The sequence below is a fragment of the Portunus trituberculatus genome, chromosome 3, assembly GCF_017591435.1.
Source record: "Portunus trituberculatus isolate SZX2019 chromosome 3, ASM1759143v1, whole genome shotgun sequence".
NCBI classification, from domain to species: Eukaryota; Metazoa; Arthropoda; class Malacostraca; order Decapoda; family Portunidae; genus Portunus; species Portunus trituberculatus.
This window is the reverse complement of record NC_059257.1, coordinates 208,166-227,033: the sequence shown is the minus strand read 5'-3', so window position 1 is coordinate 227,033 and position 18,868 is coordinate 208,166. Positions and strand designations below refer to the sequence as shown.

The 18,868-nt window shown below is 40.9% G+C and overlaps 3 protein-coding genes across 3 annotated transcripts in view; all 3 read left to right on the top strand.

The window, feature by feature from the left end:
* Window positions 1–14,099, top strand: part of LOC123508012 (E3 ubiquitin-protein ligase TRIM32-like) — a 128,768-nt gene extending 114,669 nt beyond the window's left edge. The window contains exon 6 of the mRNA XM_045261370.1: window positions 14,009–14,099. Within this exon, the coding sequence (XP_045117305.1) occupies window positions 14,009–14,020 (12 nt within the window). The 3' untranslated portion in view covers window positions 14,021–14,099. The remainder of the gene's footprint in view (window positions 1–14,008) is intronic.
* LOC123508091 (RING finger protein 224-like) overlaps window positions 14,066–18,868 on the top strand; it is a 212,015-nt gene continuing 207,212 nt past the window's right edge. Inside the window, exons 1-2 of the mRNA XM_045261537.1 lie at window positions 14,066–14,196; window positions 14,406–15,133. Coding sequence (XP_045117472.1) covers window positions 14,194–14,196; window positions 14,406–14,918 — 516 coding nt within the window. The 5' untranslated portion in view covers window positions 14,066–14,193 and the 3' untranslated portion in view covers window positions 14,919–15,133. The remainder of the gene's footprint in view (window positions 14,197–14,405; window positions 15,134–18,868) is intronic.
* LOC123508264 overlaps window positions 14,987–18,868 on the top strand; it is a gene marked incomplete at its 3' end in the record, with an annotated part of 16,369 nt that continues 12,487 nt past the window's right edge. Inside the window, exons 1-3 of the mRNA XM_045261840.1 lie at window positions 14,987–15,133; window positions 16,464–16,628; window positions 17,968–18,147. Of these exons, the coding sequence (XP_045117775.1) occupies window positions 14,987–15,133; window positions 16,464–16,628; window positions 17,968–18,147 (492 nt within the window). The remainder of the gene's footprint in view (window positions 15,134–16,463; window positions 16,629–17,967; window positions 18,148–18,868) is intronic.

Genomic DNA, 18,868 nt, shown 5'->3' with positions numbered 1-18,868 from the left:
CACAGAAATGTTTGAGAGTGCAGTACTATCCTCTTCAGTACCAGGACATGTTTCCTTATTCATTCTGCTTACTGTTTGGTGACTTTGTACAGCTTCAGAAACTCATGTTGGGATTGAAATAGTGAAGAGTCTGGCCAACAAATCTTCCGACCTCCACACACCATTTCTCATGTAAATAGAATCGTCTAATGACATCAAAAACTCATGGTAAAGATGCGTCGCAGTACTGAAGGGTTAAAGACTTGCTTGCCAAATCACTTAACTACACACTAATCATGTTTAGAGTTTGTTTCTGCAACGCAACAAATCACCACTCAAGTCACCAAGCAAGAAGAAAGGCAGATATTCTCAAGTGTATCGTTAATATAGTGAAAGCCTTCCCGCCAAGCTTTGTGTTGTCTATAAGCACGTCCCACAATAATTGAAGGTAGGTGGCGTAGTGGATACGGTGGTGAGCGTGGGATCGGGCAGACGTCCATGCGTAGGTTCGAATCCCACGACATACTGCTTTGAAGCTATGACATTTCTGGAGTGGTTTGAAGTTAGCTACATGTCACCATGATACCCAGGTTCCAGGTGGTTACACCAAAGATGAGCTTGGGTGGTGATATGTGCCCTAATATGGGAACCAGTATAAGTAAAATTGCCTGCGCCACTAATAGGTGGAAGCTTAATAGTGCTTCTCACATATGCTCTTCATGTATGCCTACAGGCGCTATAGACCATAACATAAAAAAATTGTTTTCTGTGCTGAACACTGACCCAGAAGTCTTCCTCACAATCGGTCCAGCAATATCACACGTGGTTATTGTGGTGGTGAGGTAATCTTTGGTACAGATACGCACTCCGCCACCACCTCCTTGCCACACCTGTAGGCATTGTTTCATGATACAAGGGACTAAAACTGCTGCTTCCAAACACTGATGAAGATAGCTTGCTGTTGCGGAGATTGGTGGCGGGAAAGGTGCGGGTGGTGGTTCCAGGCGGCTCCTTCATTCAAGAGCAACAAGTTGATCTCAGAGTGTACTTGGATCCTCTCGATCACATTTGACAGTCACATACAGCATTGTTCAAGCTTTCTCTAATACTAACCCGTTTGAAGAAGGCACAGCAGGCAAGCAATGTCACTGTCTTAGTGAATCTTTGCCTCACAGACACACACACACACACAGGCACACTGGAGGGCAGCAAACACGGAGGCCGCTCCGAAGCGCTCTACAGTGTGTCAAATGTAAAAGGTTCACACTTTGTCACACTTGGCCTCACTGGTAAACTCATTTCACGACTCGCGTCAATACACCTCATTTTTCATCGCAAGTCGGTCATTTTCTATTTTCTACAAAATTCATTCCCGTTGGAAAACTGGGAATGAGCGCGGGACAGAAAGCCTTGCTGGACGCGGCGGAGGAGCAGGCGGCCCCCTGCAGGAGCTGGCTGGATCTGGGTCCGAGATCCACGTCAGCCTCCTCCTAAAACCCACCTACCCACCATCGTGGAACACACTGAGCGTGTATCATTGTGTTCCACATCGTGTATGTATCAACGTGACCCACATCGTATAATGATCTTCGTGGAATGCATCGTGTATCTATCATCGTGTTTTTTTCTTTACGATGGTAAGTACACGATGACAACATCGCCTATGTATCAACGTGTATGTATCAACGTGTCCTGCACCGTGGAATGTATCGTGTATTTATCATCGTGTTTTTCATTGACGATGGTAAGTACACGATGATAGCATCGCCTATGTATCAACGTGTCTATGTCAACGTGTCCTGCATCGTGTATTTATCATCGTGTTTTTCCTTTACGATGGTAAGTACACGATGATAGCACCGCCTGTGTATCAACGTGTATGTATCAAGTGTCTATATCAACGGATCCTGCACCGTGTCTATTTCAACGTGTCTATTTCAACGTGTCTATGTCAACGGATCCTGCACCGTGTCTATTTCAACGTGTCTATTTCAACGTGTCTATGTCAACGGATCCTGCACCGTGTCTATTTCAACGTGTCTATTTCAACGTGTCTATTTCAACGGATCCTGCATCGTGTATTTATCAACGTGTCTATTGTCTATTTCAACGTGTCTGCATCGTGTCCTTTATCAACGTGTCTATGTCAACGGATCCTGCATCGTGTCTATTTCAACGTGTCTATTTCAACGTGTCTATGTCATCGCGGGATGCATCGTGTATTTATCAACGTGTCTATTTCAACGTGTCTATGTCAACGTGTCTATGTCAACGGATCCTGCATCGTGTATTTATCAACGTGTCTATTTCAACGTGTCTATGTCAACGTGTCTATGTCAACGGATCCTGCACCATGTCTATTTCAACGTGTCTAATTCAACGTGTCTATATCAACGTGTCTATGTCAACGGATCCTGCACCGTGTCTATTTCAACGTGTCTATTTCAACGTGTCTATGTCATCGCGGGATGCATCGTGTATTTATAAACGTGTCTATTTCAACGTGTCTATTTCAACGTGTCTATGTCAACGGATCCTGCACCGTGTCTATTTCAACGTGTCTATTTCAACGTGTCTATTTCAACGGATCCTGCATCGTGTATTTATCAACGTGTCTATGCCAACGTGTCTATTTCAACGTGTCTATTTCAACGTGTCCTGCATCGTGTATTTATCAACGTGTCTATGTCAACGGATCCTGCATCGTGTCTATTTCAACGTGTCTATTTCAACGTGTCTATGTCATCGCGGGATGCATCGTGTATTTATCAACGTGTCTATTTCAACGTGTCTATGTCAACGTGTCTATGTCAACGGATCCTGCATCGTGTATTTATCAACGTGTCTATTTTAACGTGTCTATGTCAACGTGTCTATGTCAACGGATCCTGCACCATGTCTATTTCAACGTGTCTAATTCAACGTGTCTATATCAACGTGTCTATGTCAACGGATCCTGCACCGTGTCTATCTCAACGTGTCTATTTCAACGTGTCTATTTCAACGTGTCTATGTCATCGCGGGATGCATCGTGTCAACGTGTCTATGTCAACGGAACCTCCACCGTGTTTATTTCAACGTGTCTATGTCAACGTGTCTATTTCAACGTGTCTATTTCAACGTGTCTATGTCAACGGATCCTGTACCGTGTCTATTTCAACGTGTCTATTTCAACGTCTCTATGTCAACGTGTCTATTTCAACGTGTCTATGTCATCGCGGGATGCATCGTGTATTTATCAACGTGTCTATTTCAACGTGTCTATTTCAACGTGTCTATGTCAACGGATCCTGCACCGTGTCTATTTCAACGTGTCTATTTCAACGTGTCTATTTCAACGTGTCTATGTCAACGGATCCTGCATCGCGTCTATTTCAACGTGTCTATGTCATCGCGGGATGCGTCGTGTATTTATCAACGTGTCTATGTCAACGTGTCCTGCATCGTGTATTTATCAACGTGTCTATTTCAATGTATCTATGTCATCGCTGGATGCGTCACAACACAACACAACACAACACAACACAACACAACACAACACACACACACACACACACACACACAACACACACACACACACAACAACAACACACACAACAACAACAACACAACAACAACACACACACAACACACACAACACAACAACAACAACACACACACACACAACAACACAACACACACACACAACACACACACAACAACAACAACAACAACAACACAACAACAACAAAACAACAAAAAAACAAAAACAAAAAAACAAAACAACACAACAAAAAACAAAAAAACAAAAAAAAACAAAAAAAACAAAAAAACAAAAAAAAACAAAAAAAAAAAAAAAAAAAAAAAAAAAAAAAAAAAAAAAAAAAAAAAAAAAAAAAAAAAAAAAAAAAAAAAAAAAAAAAAAAAAAAAAAAAAAATAAAAAAAAAAAAAAAAAAAAAAAAAAAAAAAAAAAAAAAAAAAAAAAAAAAAAAAAAAAAAAAAAAAAAAAAAAAAAAAAAAAACAAAAAAAAAAAAAAAAAAAAAAAAAAAAAAAAAAAAAAAAACAACAAAACAAAAAACAAAACAACAAAAAAAAAAAAAAAAAAAAAAAAAAAAAAAAAAAAAAAAAAAAAAAAAAAAAAAAAAAAAAAAAAAAAAAAAAAAAAAAAAAAAAAAAAAAAAAAAAAAAAAAAAAAAAAAAACAAAAAAAAAAAAAAAAAAAAAAAAAAAAAAAAAAAAAAAAAAAAAAACAAAAAAAAAAAAAAAAAAAAAAAACAAAAAAAAAAAAAAAAAAAAAAAAAAAAAAAAAAAAAAAAAAAAAAAAAAAAAAAAAAAAAAAAAAAAAAAAAAAAAAAAAAAAAAAAAAAAAAAAAAAAAAAAAAAAAAAAAAAAAAAAAAAAAAAAAAAAAAAAAAAAAAAAAAAAAAAAAAAAAAAAAAAAAAAAAAAAAAAAAAAAAAAAAAAAATAAAAAAAAAAAAAAAAAAAAAAAAAAAAAAAAAAAAAAAAAAAAAAAAAAAAAAAAAAAAAAAAAATAAAAAAAAAAAAAAAAAAAAAAAAAAAAAAAAAAAAAAAAAAAAAAAAAAAAAAAAAAAACAAAAAAAAAAAAAAAAAAAAAAAAAAATAAAAAAAAAAAAAAAAAAATAAAAAAAAAAAAAAAAAAAAAAAAAAAAAAAAAAAAAAATAAAAAAAAAAAAAAAAAAAAAAAAAAAAAAAAAAAAAAAAAAAAAAAAATAAACAAAAAAAAAAAAATAAAACAAACAAAAAAAAAAACAAAAAACAAAAAAAAAACAACACAACACAAAAAACAAACACAACAAAAAACAACAAACAAACAAAACAAACAAAACACAAAAAACAACAACAAAAAACATAAACACAACACACACAACACAAAAAACACAACACAACACAACAAACACAAACAAAAACACAAACAAAAACAACACAAAACAACAAAAAATAAACAAACACAACAACACAATAACACAACACAAAACAACAAACAAAAAACAACAAACAAAAAACACAACACACAACACAACACAACAAACAACACAACAAAAAAACAAAACAACACAAAAACAAAACACAAAACAACAAACACAACACAAAAACACAAACACAACACAACACAACACAACACAAAACACAAACAAAACAACAAAACAAAACACAACACAAACAACACAACACAACACAAACAAACAAAACAACACAACACAACACAAACACAACACAAAACACAACACAACAACACAACAAACACAACACAACACAACACAACACAACACACACAACACAACACAACACAAACACAACACAACACAACACAACAACACACAACACAACACAACACAACACAACACAACACAACACAACACAACACAACACACACAACACAACACAACACACACAACATAATATCATCTAATCTAACAACACTAATAACCACAATAACCACAACAGCAATAGTGATGATGATAACCAACAATACTATAAAAGCAATAGAGTCAATTTAAAAAGGAGGTTTTAAGACAGTTATCCCTTTCCTTTAGCTAACTCTTGGATCTGCACGGGGACTGCCGTTCTAAGTGGGCCTTTTTCTTTTTCTATCTTCTATTTTTTTAACTCCTTCCATTAATCTCAGCCACCTTTGCTTACATAAAAGAATGACTCAGATTCCGTTCACATTCACATTGTTAACAGCCTGAAGTATTGTGTGTGGTTGAGTGTCTGTAAGGTCAATCAGTCTGGCAGGGTCTCCAGTGAGGGGTTTGTTTACAGATGGGACCTCAAGGATGCATTGGCCAATATTCACAAACACTACTCTCTCACCACGACTTTTTTCAAGGGCCACAGAGATTATTGGTGGGGTTTTTAAGAGTGTTTCTCCAGTTAGTCTTATAGAAATCTTGTCACTCTTAACTGTAGAAATACCTCAACTTTTTGCTAAGGCCACAGAAATGATTGCCGGGTTTTTAAGAGTGTTTCTCCACTTAATCTTATAGAATTCTTGTCACTCTGAACTGTAAAATCATCTCAACTCTTTGCCAAGGCCATAGAAATTATTTGGTGATGTTTTTAAGAGCGTTTCTCCAGTTAATCTTATAGAAATCTTGTCATTCTTAACTGTAGAAATACCTCAATTTTTTGTCAAGGCCACATAAATTATTGCCGGGTTTTTAAGAGTGTTTCTCCAGTTAATCTTATAGAAATCTTGTCACTCTTAACTGTAGAAATATCTCAAATTTTTGCTAAGGCCACAGTAATGATTGGCTGGGTTTTTAAGAGTGTTTCTCCAGTTAATCTTATAGAAATCTTGGCACTCTGAACTGTAAAATCATCTCAACTCTTTGTCAAGGCCATAGAAATGATTTGGTGGTGTTTTTAAGAGCGTTTCTCCAGTTAATCGTATAGAAATCTTGTCATTCTTAACTGTAGAAATACCTCAATTTTTTGCCAAGGCCACAGAAATTATTGCCGGGTTTTTAAGATTGTTTCTCCAGTTAATCTTATAGAAATCTTGTCACTCTTAACTGTAGAAATACCTCAACTTTTTGCCAAGACCACAGAAATTATTAACGGGAATTTAAAGAGCATTTCTCCAGTTAGTCTTGTAGGAATCTTGTTACTTTGCCTCTACAACCGTAAAAACACTAAAAAAGAAAAAAAAGGTGTGAGTGAGTGAGGGAAGGTGTTTCAGCTTCGTGTGTGAGTGATTGAGAATGTTCCAGCTTTGCGTGTGAGTGAGTGAGTGAGTGTTCCAGCTTTGCGTGTGAGTGAGGAAGGGAGTGTTCCAGCTTGGCGTGTGGTGAGTGAGTGAGTGTTCCAGCTTTGTGTGTGGTGAGGAAGGAGAGTGTTCCAGCTTGGCGTGTGGTGAGTGAGTGAGTGTTCCAGCTTTGCGTGTGGTGAGTGAGTGAGGTCAGTGTTCCAGTTTGACGTGTGAGTGAGTGAAAGTGTTCCAGCTTTACGTGGCGTGTTTGTCCGCCAACACACGTACGTACATGTGACAGTCGGGAGTGTAGGCGTGGTTGTCATGGGTGGTGGAGGGAGCCGAGATTCGTTGATACATTCGTCTACATTTTTGTGATGAGCCAATCACTGAATATGAAGAAAGTTAGTGGAGAGAGACCGAACATCTATAGGTAGCAGAGTTAGTGTCCGTAAGCTGCAGCGCATTTACCGCCATGTCTGCCTTGCCATTTTCCCAGACATTGTCATAATCAGAGAGAGAGAGAGAGAGAGAGAGAGAGATTTGTAATTACTATTTCTTCTCCGAATTTCTTCCAGTTGTCTCTCTCATTCCTATGAATGTTCTCTCCTCCTCCTCCTCCTCTTCCTGCTCCTCCATCACTGTTTAACGAGTGTTTTTGTTTGTGCGGTATACTCCTCTCTGTACCGCTTCTCTCTTTTCCTTCTACTTTTGACATAGAGTTACGATGATAGTGGCAAATGATTTAGTTCGACATGTTTATACTTGATCATATTTCATATTGTATTCGTGTATTAGAAGTGGAGCGAGTGGAGTGTGGTTGTGTTGTGTCCCGCCTCGGCCAGCGCGCGCAGTGGAGGAGGGAGAGGTGGGGAAGGCCGGCTGGCGGCCAAGGCTCCACTTTGAGACAAGGAGTGACGGTATTAGGAGAGTGGCCGTGTGCTGCTGGTGCCTTATTTAACATGGATTTACGCTGGTCAGGACGGTATAGTTTGCTACAATCCCTTTTCTTTCTCTCAATCAATTCATTCACCACAAACAGATTGTCTTCTGCTCTCCTGTCCACTCGGAATCCATTTTGCTCTTCGCCTAACACTCCAACTCTCTCAATCCATTTGCACAATCTCTCATTCAACACCGCACTGAACACTTTGCCTACTGTGTTAACTAACGCAATCGGCATGTAGTTCCTCAACTCATTCTTACTCTTATATCCTCCCTTATGCAACAAGGTCACCCTGCATTCATTCCACATTCTCGGCACTCTCTTCTCCTCCCACACCTGGTTGAACAACTCAGTCATCCTATCAATCACTACTTCTCCATTTTGTACATTTCATACGGTATCTCATCCGGCCCTGCTGCCTTCCCATTCTTCTGCTTCCTCACACATTTCTCCACCTCCTCCCTGCTGATCCTTTCATTCAACTCATCTGCATCCTTTCTCTCCAGTGACACACATCCTTCATCCACATCAAAGACCTCACCTACACCTCCAATCTCTTCCCAAAACTCTTTCATTGCCCTTCTCTTCCTTATCAGTCACCACTGCCCCATTCACCTTCAGGCTCTCCACATTCTCACTGTCAGGCATCCCCTCACCCCTCAGGAATCTGTACCATTCTCGCCCACCTTCCATACCTTTCTCTCTAAGTGCCTGAATCACACTTCTCTCACTTGTAACTTTAGCATTCATTATCTTTCGCTTCGTCATTCGCTAATGACTCACATACGCTGCCCATGCATTCAGGTACTCCTTTCAGCTTCCTCACTCTCATGTCTCCTCTTTCTTAACTGTCTGCACATCCTATTCAGTCTGTTTCTTTCCTTCCTAGCATCCCTGATCTCATTATTCCACCACGGCCTACATGCATGCTTTCTGGCACTTGTTCTTGCATACCCTATCTGGCTTACTGCTGCATTCCTCACATTTTCTACAAATCTATCATTCAGTTCATCCACGTCGCTTAGACTTTCCTCCTCCCAGCTCATCTCACTCAAGTCCACCTGGGCTGGTGACAGTTGGTGATTTTACGTTCGTAACGGAACTCATTTAAAAAATGGAAAATAGAAAAAATGAAGCCACGGCCGAATGTCTGATATTTTATGACTTGATAAATATTTTAACTAATATCCACAATATCAAAGCATCTCTAGCCTAACTAATAATAGAATATATTTAAATAAATTAATCATAAACGTATCAACACTGTCACCGTTAAAAGTAATGAGAAGTCAAACCATGTTGATATTACGAGTATGCTAACACACTTTACAGAATCTGAGCTGTCTTGCAGAACAGTCTAGAAGGAGCTATATCGTCATAACCAAATGTAAATAAAAGAAAACAAAAGCTATAATATCTACCTTTAAGAGGACTAAACACCATCATAAAGCCACATATTTGATTCAGTGGCAGTGTTACATACTTCAAAGAGCGTAAGCGATTCTTTGAAATGATAGGGATTCGGTTACAGCTTGAAATGAAAAAGGGGTTAATGGCCGAGGCATAAATTTGAGCCCCACAGCTGGCCCCTGTCACAGCACAAACACAGCACAAAACACCACATATTTACCGAACAGAGGCACGGAAATCACTTCAATGGCAACGAAATATTTATAGAAACACAATAATCGTCGTACAGAGACCGAATAATAGAGTGAGAAACGAAAGTATTGTAACCAGCAGGCTTGCGTAGATTGCCGGGGCCTGAGGCATCGTGGAGAAGACCGCCTATATTTTGTTTCATCAATATTTACCGTTCTTAGCACCGTTCCCTGGTGTAACGAGCACACTACTGGGCTGATGTGTGCAGAGATGAGTGGTAGTTGATGGATAAGTGTGTGTAATGAGTGTTCGTGTGTGTGCGTGTTTGTGTGGCGTGAAGTATGTAGGACAACGGGGGTAGTTAGTGTATATAGATTGTTATTGCCTCAGATATCTCAGTGTTATTTACTTGTTTATTGTTTGTCTGTTTGTTTGTTTGCCTGCGTAAAGGAAGAGTTAACAAAGGTAAGTGTGTGTGTGTGTGTGTGTGTGTGTGTGTGTGTGTGTGTGTGTGTGTGTGTGTGTGTGTGTGTTAACATTCCTATTAATCCGTATGCATTCCTGTATATCCCAATGTATTTCTATTGCAGTCCTTCATTCCTATGCATTTCTATATATTTCTATGAATTCCTACTTTATTCCTATGCATTCCTACCATATTCCCATCTATTCCTATTATGTATATTCCTGGACATACACATTATATTCCCATTCCTAAATGTAAACCTATCATATTCCTATCCCAACAAAAATATAGAGAAAAAATATAAAATAAAATAGAAAAACTCGTATACATTCCTCATTCCTTCCACACTCACGCCCACACGCCCATACATTCCTCCCACATTCACGCCCACAGGCCCATACATTTCTCATTCCTACCACACTCACGCCCACACGCCCATACATTCCTCCCACATTCACGCCCACACGCCCATACATTCTTCACGCCTTCCCACACTCACACCCACACGCCCATACATTCCTCATTCCTCAAACACTCACGCCCACAAGCCCACAGATTCCTCATACCTCCCACACTCATCACTCCCACACGCCCACAGCTAATCCTGGCCGCCCTCAACCAGCCGTACACCGGAGACATGAGGGGCGTGACGGGCGTGGACTACACCTGCTATCGTGAGGCGCGGCGGGCGGGGCTGAGCGGAACCTTCAGGGCTCTCCTCACCTCCAGGAGTGATTGGCTGTCTCTAATCCTCTCTCGTGTTTGTCTCTCTGTCTCTCTCTGTTTCTCTCTCTGTCTCTCTTTTTTGTGTTTCTTAGGAGAGACGATGCTAACTTACCTGTCGTCAATATTAATGTAGAGTGGGAGTGGTTGGCTATCTCTAATCTCTCTCTCATGTTTCAATCTCTCTCTCTCTCTCTCTCTCTCTCTCTCTCTCTCTCTCTCTCTCTCTCTGGTAAAAATGGTGATGATAAATGGAATAAGAAGAGAAGAAGAGGAGGAGGAGGAGGAGGAGGAGGAGGAGGAGGAGCCTTATGTATTATCTTCACTTTTGTTTATCATTTATTATTTATTATTCGCAAGAAAGATACGTCTGGGTGTTGGTGAGAGTTTTTGCTTATATTCACTTGTGTTTTACCTATCTACACCTGTATTTACCTATGTTTTGCCTTTATTTACCTATATTTACCTGTATTTACCTATTTTACCTACGTTTTACCTATATTTCACCTATATATACCTGTGTTTTACCTATATTAACCTGTGTTTTACCTATATATACCTGTATTTACCTATTTTTACATGTGTTTACTGTTTTACCTATTTCTACCTATATGTACTTCTGTTTTACCTAATTTTCATCCTGCCTTACCTGTGCATACCTACATTTACCTACACTCACCTTCATTTACCTAGATTTCACTGTATTTACTACCATAACCACTTCTAACTTCACTTACCTGTGCGTACCTTTGTTTACCTGCACAGGGGGAGGTTCTCTTCAACACCTGGCGCGGGATATTCTCAGGTGATGGCGGTCGCTTCATGCAGAAACCGAGAATATTCAGCTTCGATGGCAAGGAAGTACTGACGAGCCCTGAGTGGTGAGTGCCTTCCTTCACCGCCCTGGCTTGAGTTGACTAGAGGTGTAGAAATGAGGAGGTTGGGAAGGAGAGGAAGGTGCGAGAGGGTGAATGTAGTTGTAGTAGGCAGGCGTTGTAGACAGTTTGACGTGTTTTGTTTTTGTTAATTTTAGTTTGTATTTTGTTAAAGAGGAGGGTGGTATAATGCAAGGATGTAGTAGAAGGTAATGAAGAGTTTATTAAAGGTGTATAAATAAGGGTGTTGGGGAAAATAGAAAAGTAGAAAGGTTTGGAAGTAAAGAAATAGTAGTAGAAAGGTGTTTGGTATGTTTGATTCTCTTCTCTTGTGTTCTGTTGATGAAGAAGAGGTGTTATAATGCAAAGATGTAGTAGAAAGTAATGAAGAATAATTTGAAGGAATAGAAGTAAGAATATTGGGAGAACGAGAGAGGTAGAAGAGAGTGATAGTAGTAGTAGTAGTAGTAGTAGTAGTAGTAGTAGTAGTAGTTTATAGGGATTGACATGTGTTTCTTTCCTCCATATCTCCCTCCACAATTTATCTCCACTTCCCTCCACCTCTACCGACTTTCCTCCACCTCTCCTCCAATTTTGAGTATCCTACCTCTCTTCCTTCATAGTTAAAATAGTCGTTTGGTAACATAGTCTGACATTGAAGGAGTGAAATTAAATAGTTCAGTTTAGTGTCCCCTTCAAGTCCCGATACAGGGGACATACAATTTTGAAGGGGAAACTATTAATAGAAGGAATAGATCGATGTCTTTAGATATATGCAACAATAATTATGAAGTATTATTATTATTGTTGTTGTTATTATTATTATTATTATTATTATTATTATTATTATTATTATTATTGTGATTATTAGTATTGTTAATATTATTGTTATCATTATTATCATTTTAGTAAAAGTATTAGCAGAAGTTGTAGTAGTTGTAGTGGTAGTAGTTGTAGTAGCAGTAGTAGTAATAGTATTAGCAGTAGTAGTAGTAATAGTCGTATTAGTAGTAGTAATAGTGGTGGTATTTATGATGGCATTAGTAATAGCAGTAGTAGTAATAGTGGTAATAGTTGTAGTGCTGGTGGTAGTGGTGGTAGTAGTAGTAGTAGTAGTAGTAGTAGTAGCACTAGTCGTAGAAGTAGTTAGTAGTAGTAGTAGTAGTAGTAGTAAAGAGGTAGTAGTAGTTTTTATGGTATTCATGATGGTGGTGGTAGTAATAGTTGTAGTAGTAGTAGTAGTAGTAGTAGTAGTAGTAGTAGTAGTAGTAGTAGTAGTAGTAGTAGTAGTAGTGTGTACTCTGAAATGGCTTCTGGATTTCAAACAGTGCAGCTTGTTGATAACGTAACAATATTATTGTTATTATTATTATTATATATTAGTAGTAGTAGTAGTAGTAGTATAGTGTGTAGTAGTAGTAGTAGTAGTAGTTGTAGTAGTAGTAGTAGTAGTTATAATAATTTCATCAACTCGTGTGTGTGTGTGTGTGTGTGTGTGTGTGTGTGTGTGTGTGTGTGTGTGTGTGTGTGTGTGAACAGTATAGTAGTACATGTAATGAGTTGAAATATACAGAGTTGTGCTTTGACTGACCAGTGACCAGTGACAAACTTAACACGGGGATGGGCTGTCTAGTATGTGGTGTGTGGTGTGTGGTGAGTGGTCTGGTGTGGTGGTGTGTGGTGAGTGTTTGTGGTGGTGTGTGGTAGTGTTTGGTGTGTGTTGAGTGGTGAGTGTGTAGTTTGTGGTGGTGTGGTGTGTGGTAGTGAGGTGTGCCACGTACAGTCTCACCCGAAGATCAGTAATAATGAACGAACTTTCAGCTCGCAGTGAGAGGGTGACGGCTGGTGGTGGTGGTGGTGGTGGTGGCTGTTCCGCTCCTGATAACCAGTACAGGCCTTTAACACACACACACACACACACACACACACACACACACACACACACACACACATGTGACAGGCGTGTGGCGAGCAGTCTGCTGGTGTCTAGTGTCTAGTGTCCAGTGACCATCTTGTCCAACCAGCGCGTGTCGTGCAGGACAAGAACAGGACTGATCGTTCCAGCCTGACAGACAGACTCCTGCCGACCCCGGGCCCAGGGTGAGGGAGGAAGATGTACACAAAGCATGAAACACTATTACACAACATATCATTTCACACTGCAATGCACAACAAAAAAGAAAAACTTAAAGAAAATTCACAATGAAAAAAAAAAGAATAAATAATCACAATAAAGAGAAAAATAACACTTAATCCCCCAACCACAAAACAAGAGAGAAACAGATAAATGGATGTACACATAAGCTGAGGGAAAATAACGGTGACATCACTGCCTCCAGCCCTCCCTCACTCCCTCTCTCTCCTGTCCCTCACTCAATGCATCGCGTCTCTCAGGCACGTATGCCTCCTGCTCTACACACACACACACACACACACACACACACACACACACACACACACACACACACACACACACACACTGAGTCTGAGTTCTGTGTTGTACAACATAGTTGTGTCTGTGTGGCCTTCCTGCTGGCCATTCCTGTCCCTCACTCTTCATAATACAGGGATGTGATGCTTCACTCCATACAAAATAATATGCTGTGTTTTGCTTCAGTTTGCGAAGGAGTGAAGGTGGAAGAGTGCGTGTAGTAACTGCGGGCTATAAGATTCATTTTCCATTACATCTATCATGTGCTTATTTCTTCCCGTAACTTTGTCTCAGGTTGACTTTTGAGGGACGTGAATCGCATCTCCACCCAGGCAGGAACAAGGAGGCGGAGTTTGAATCGCGCTGTGGCCACTCTCACTCTGTCACTGTTACACCAAGGCAGCCAGCACCACCTCCACCGCCACTCTGAAGGAAGAGCTTCATCACCAGCAGCAGCAGCAGCAGCAGCAGCCAGAGCTATGGTGAGTGTTGGGGTGGACATGGCAGTCAGTGTTGGGTTGGGGAGTGGCACGGGTAGTCAGTGTTCCTTCCTCCTGCAGCAGCCATCGTGCACACCCATGCAGTGTTACACTCCCACACCTGCGTGTCCCTCACTGTCCTGCTGTGTCCTGTGGCCAGCCTGTCGCGTTGTGTACAGTGTGTCCCTCACGCCGCTGTCTCTTTCTTCCAGGACGACAACGTAGAGGACTGCCCTGTGTGCCTCAACACCTTTGACGACACCCACAGGCGGCCACGCAACCTGCCGTGTGGGCATACACTTTGCACGCCGTGCATTAATGAACTGAAGGAGCAGGGTGCCGTCACGTGCCCCACGTGCAGGGTGAGTCACGCCCTGCCTGAGGCCGGCCAGTTCCCTATCTCCTATATCACAGAGGCCTTTATCAGGAAGATGAGAGGTGCAGGACTGGCCTGTGTGGCACCCAAGCCAGAAAAGCAGCTGACAGCTCCGGCAGCAGTGACACAGCCTGCACCAAGGGCCACAGCGGGACTCAGCAAGAGGACACGGTCCCTGCTGCAGGAGCAAGAGGCAAGGTCCTGGCCGCCATCCGCTCCTGCCAGGAGGAGCAGAGCCAGCTGGCAGACTACCGGACAACCCTGGGTGGGTGGTGTGGCCGCCAGCAGCAGCTGGAGGACGACCTCCAGACGCTGGTGGACCAGAGCAAGGGTGCCCGGGAGGCGATAAGCCGCGAGGACTCCCGCGTGGAGGGCAGGCAGGAGAAGGTGCGGCAGAGAGAGGAGGCGCTGCACGCCATGCTGCAGGAGCTGCGCACTCCATCAACACGACAGGAAGCTTACGAGGTGATTGAGGATGCAGACCATCTGCTGGAGGAGGAGGAGGAGGAGGAGGAGAGGGCGGCAGTGTTTCCTGATGTCCACGTGGTCACCACCGTCACCAGGGTGAGTGTGTCCTCACATTAGGTGTGCTTGCACCTCAGTCACTCTTCTCTTCTTACTGACTGACTTTGTGTGTTGAGCACGCCTTAAGGCTTAACCGATAGGTCCTGCACTACATAGTACGTGGTGCACGGTTCAATTACAATACATTGTTTGTAGTTTAGCACACGTACTGTATTGACTCTGAACAATGTTGACAGATAACAGTCACTCACCAAACACTTGTTGACTTTCAGAATGATGAACTACATTGTTACATTACATTGTTGTATTCTATTAATCATTGCAAACTGTAATTAACTTCCAACCATTAACTCACACACACACACACACACACACACACACACACACACACACACACACACACACGGTAGCTCAGTGGTTAGAGCGCTGGCTTCACAAGCCAGAGGACCGGGGTTCAATTCCCCGGCCGGGTGGAGATATTTGGGTGTGTCTCCTTTCACGTGTAGCCCCTGTTCACTGTTCACTGTTCACCTAGCAGTGAGTAGGTACGGGATGTAAATCGAGGAGTTGTGACCTTGTTGTCCCGGTGTGTGGTGTGTGCCTGGTCTCAGGCCTATCCGAAGATCGGAAATAATGAGTTCTGAGCTCGTTCCGTAGGGTAACGTCTGGCTGTCTCGTCAGAGACTGCAGCAGATTAAACAGTGAAACACACACACACACACACACACACACACACACACACACATATATGCCCGGTAGCACAGTGGCTAGAACGCTGGCTTCATAAGCCAGAGGACCGGGGTTCGATTCCCCGGCCGAGTGGAGATATTTGGGTGTGTCTCCTTTCAAGTGTAGCCCCTGTTCACTGTTCACTGTTCACCTAGCAGTGAGTAGGTACGGGATGTAAATCAAGGAGTTGTGACCTTGTTGTCCCGGTGTGTAGTGTGTGCCTGGTCTCAGGCCTATCCGAAGATCGGAAATAATGAGCTCTGAGCTCGTTCCGTCAGAGACTGCAGCAGATCAAATAGTGAAACACACACACACACACACACACACACACACACTCGGCTCACAACAGAAAAGACCTGGGTTCGAGTCCCGAGTGCGGTGAGACAAATATGCGATCTTATTAATGTGTAGCCCTGTTCAGTATTCACCTAGCTGTAAGCTGGTACGAGATATAATTCAAAAGGTTGTGACTTCGCTGTCTCGGTGTGTGGAGTGTAGTGTGGCCTCAGTTCTACCCGAAGATTGGTCTTTGAGATCTGAGCTCGCTCCGTAATGGGGAAAACTGTCTGGGTGACCAGTAGGCGACCTTGAAAACATAGATTGCCATGGGTTTTTCAGGTTGCAAAGTCATCCCGTTCAGCCCTGCAGGCCGCCACCCTGCAGGCCACACAGACGGCCATTGAGCCAGCAGGCTCTACTGCTGCTGCTGCTGCTGCTGCTGCTGGTGACTCCAGCCTCTCGGTCACCTGCCGCAGCCTCCTCCATCGCGGACAGGCTGGCGGCCCTGCTGGAACCGAGTCTGACGGTGAGTGGCTATGATCTATCCTGCCCAGCGAGAATCAGAGCTCTCTCTCTCTCTCTCTCTCTCTCTCTCTCTCTCTCTCTCTCTCTCTCTCTCTCTCTCTCTCTCTCTCTGTTTACATTATTGCTATTATGTCTATTGTTTTGTTATAATAAAAAAATGATAATAATTATTATTATTATTATTATTATTATTATTATTATTATTATTATTATTATTATTATTATTATTATTATCATTATCATTATTATTATTATTATTATTATTATTATTATTATTATTATTATTTTTTATCATCATCATCATCATACTCATCATCTTTATCATTATAATTATTATTATTACCATTAATATTAACAGAGAGAGAGAGAGAGAGAGAGAGAGAGAGAGAGAGAGAGAGAGAGAGAGAGAGAGAGAGAGAGAGAGAGAGAGAGAGAGGGAGAGAGGTTGAGGGTGGGGTAAGTGGATGGGGAGGGGGTTGGGAGTTCCGGCCTTAAGATAGATGCACACGTACCAATTTGCTGCTGAAATTTTACGTACGTAGAATTCCGACTCAAAATCTGTGCCTAGCGACTGGAGAAAGCAGTCGCAAAACAATATCAACATATTAGTCTTGTTAGTCGATTTGCGACTTTCTTTACGTGGTGACGTCACGGGGTAAGCTTTGAAAATGTGGAAATAACTGCCACTCTCCAAGAAGTGTTTCCCTCAATGCAGGGTGTTGTTGAGGTGAGGAGTGAACACTTGGCAGGATTTAATTTGATCTCAATTGTGCACAGTCTTCTTGAGATTAACAATTTGCTTATGAGAAATGTAGGCTAATACAGAGTGTGGGAGACACTCCTTTCTTTCCTTCTACTTAGCCAGGGACGTATCCACAGGAATTTTCTCTTCTGTTGACTCTTCCGGTACGCCAAAGAAGAGCAACCCCGCCTCAGCATCGTCACTGAAGGAAGACATCTTGGCGGGTACCTGTTCGTTGAGATTAACTTCTTGCCAAGGCGCCAACTATAATAGTCGATACTTTCCAGGCGCTACGTGTGACACTTTCCAGCTAGAAGGGATGGGAGGGAAATTGTACGTACCAAAAATTTCAGTCGCAAATCGGCACGTGTCAATCCGCCTTTACCTTAGGCTTAATCAACACTGTCAGAGAAACAAAGTGAGAATGTACTATCCACTGTTTGCCGCTTGCCTCACTCAGGATTACTATTGTACCACCCACCTACTGAACCGTGCTGTACTACTACTACTACTACTACTACTACTACTACTACTACTACTACTACTACTACTACTACTACTACTGCTGCTGCTGCTGCAACTTTTTGTCTCCCTGCAGGCGGAGGAGCTGCTGAGGCTGACGCAGCGTGCCAGGGGCCTGGTGGAGGCCGGCCGTGTCTTGGCCGTCCAGGACGTGGAGGGACAAACTCGGCACGCCAGAATCAGCCTGGAACACGGCCGCCTGCACCTCCACTCCCTGCAGGCCACGCCCCCGCCCCCCCACGCCCTCACCCTGCAGGTGGGTCGCCTCACCTCACGTTCATATAGTACACCTTCTAATATTACCACAATTACAACTCCTACTACTACTAGTAGTAGTAGTAGTAGTAGTAGTAGTAGTACTATATTATTAACAATAATAATGGTAATTTTTATTATAATTTTTATTCTTATTTTCATGATTATTATTATTATTATTATTATTATTATTATTATTATTATTATTATTATTATTATTATTATTATTATTATTATTATTATTATTATTATTATTATTATTATTATTATTATTATTATTATTATTATTATTATTATTATTATTATTATTATTATTATTATTATTATAATTATTATTATTACTATTATTACTAATATTATTATAATTATTGTTATTATTATTATTATTATTATTATTATTATTATTATTATTATTATTATTATTATTATTACTGTTACTACTACTACTACTACTACTACTACTACTACTACTACCACCACCACCACCACCACCACCACCACCACCACCACCACCACCACCACCACTACTACTACTACTACTACTACTACTACTACTACTACTACTACTACTACTACTGTACAGCATGAATACGTCTCAATCAGAGTGCATGGTCTCTGGCAGGAAAAATGTAGCTCAAAACATTTCAGTGGGTGGTGATGACTTTGATGGGACAAAGAGGTACAAGTATTTGGGACATGTGATTCAGAGTAATGGCGAAGAC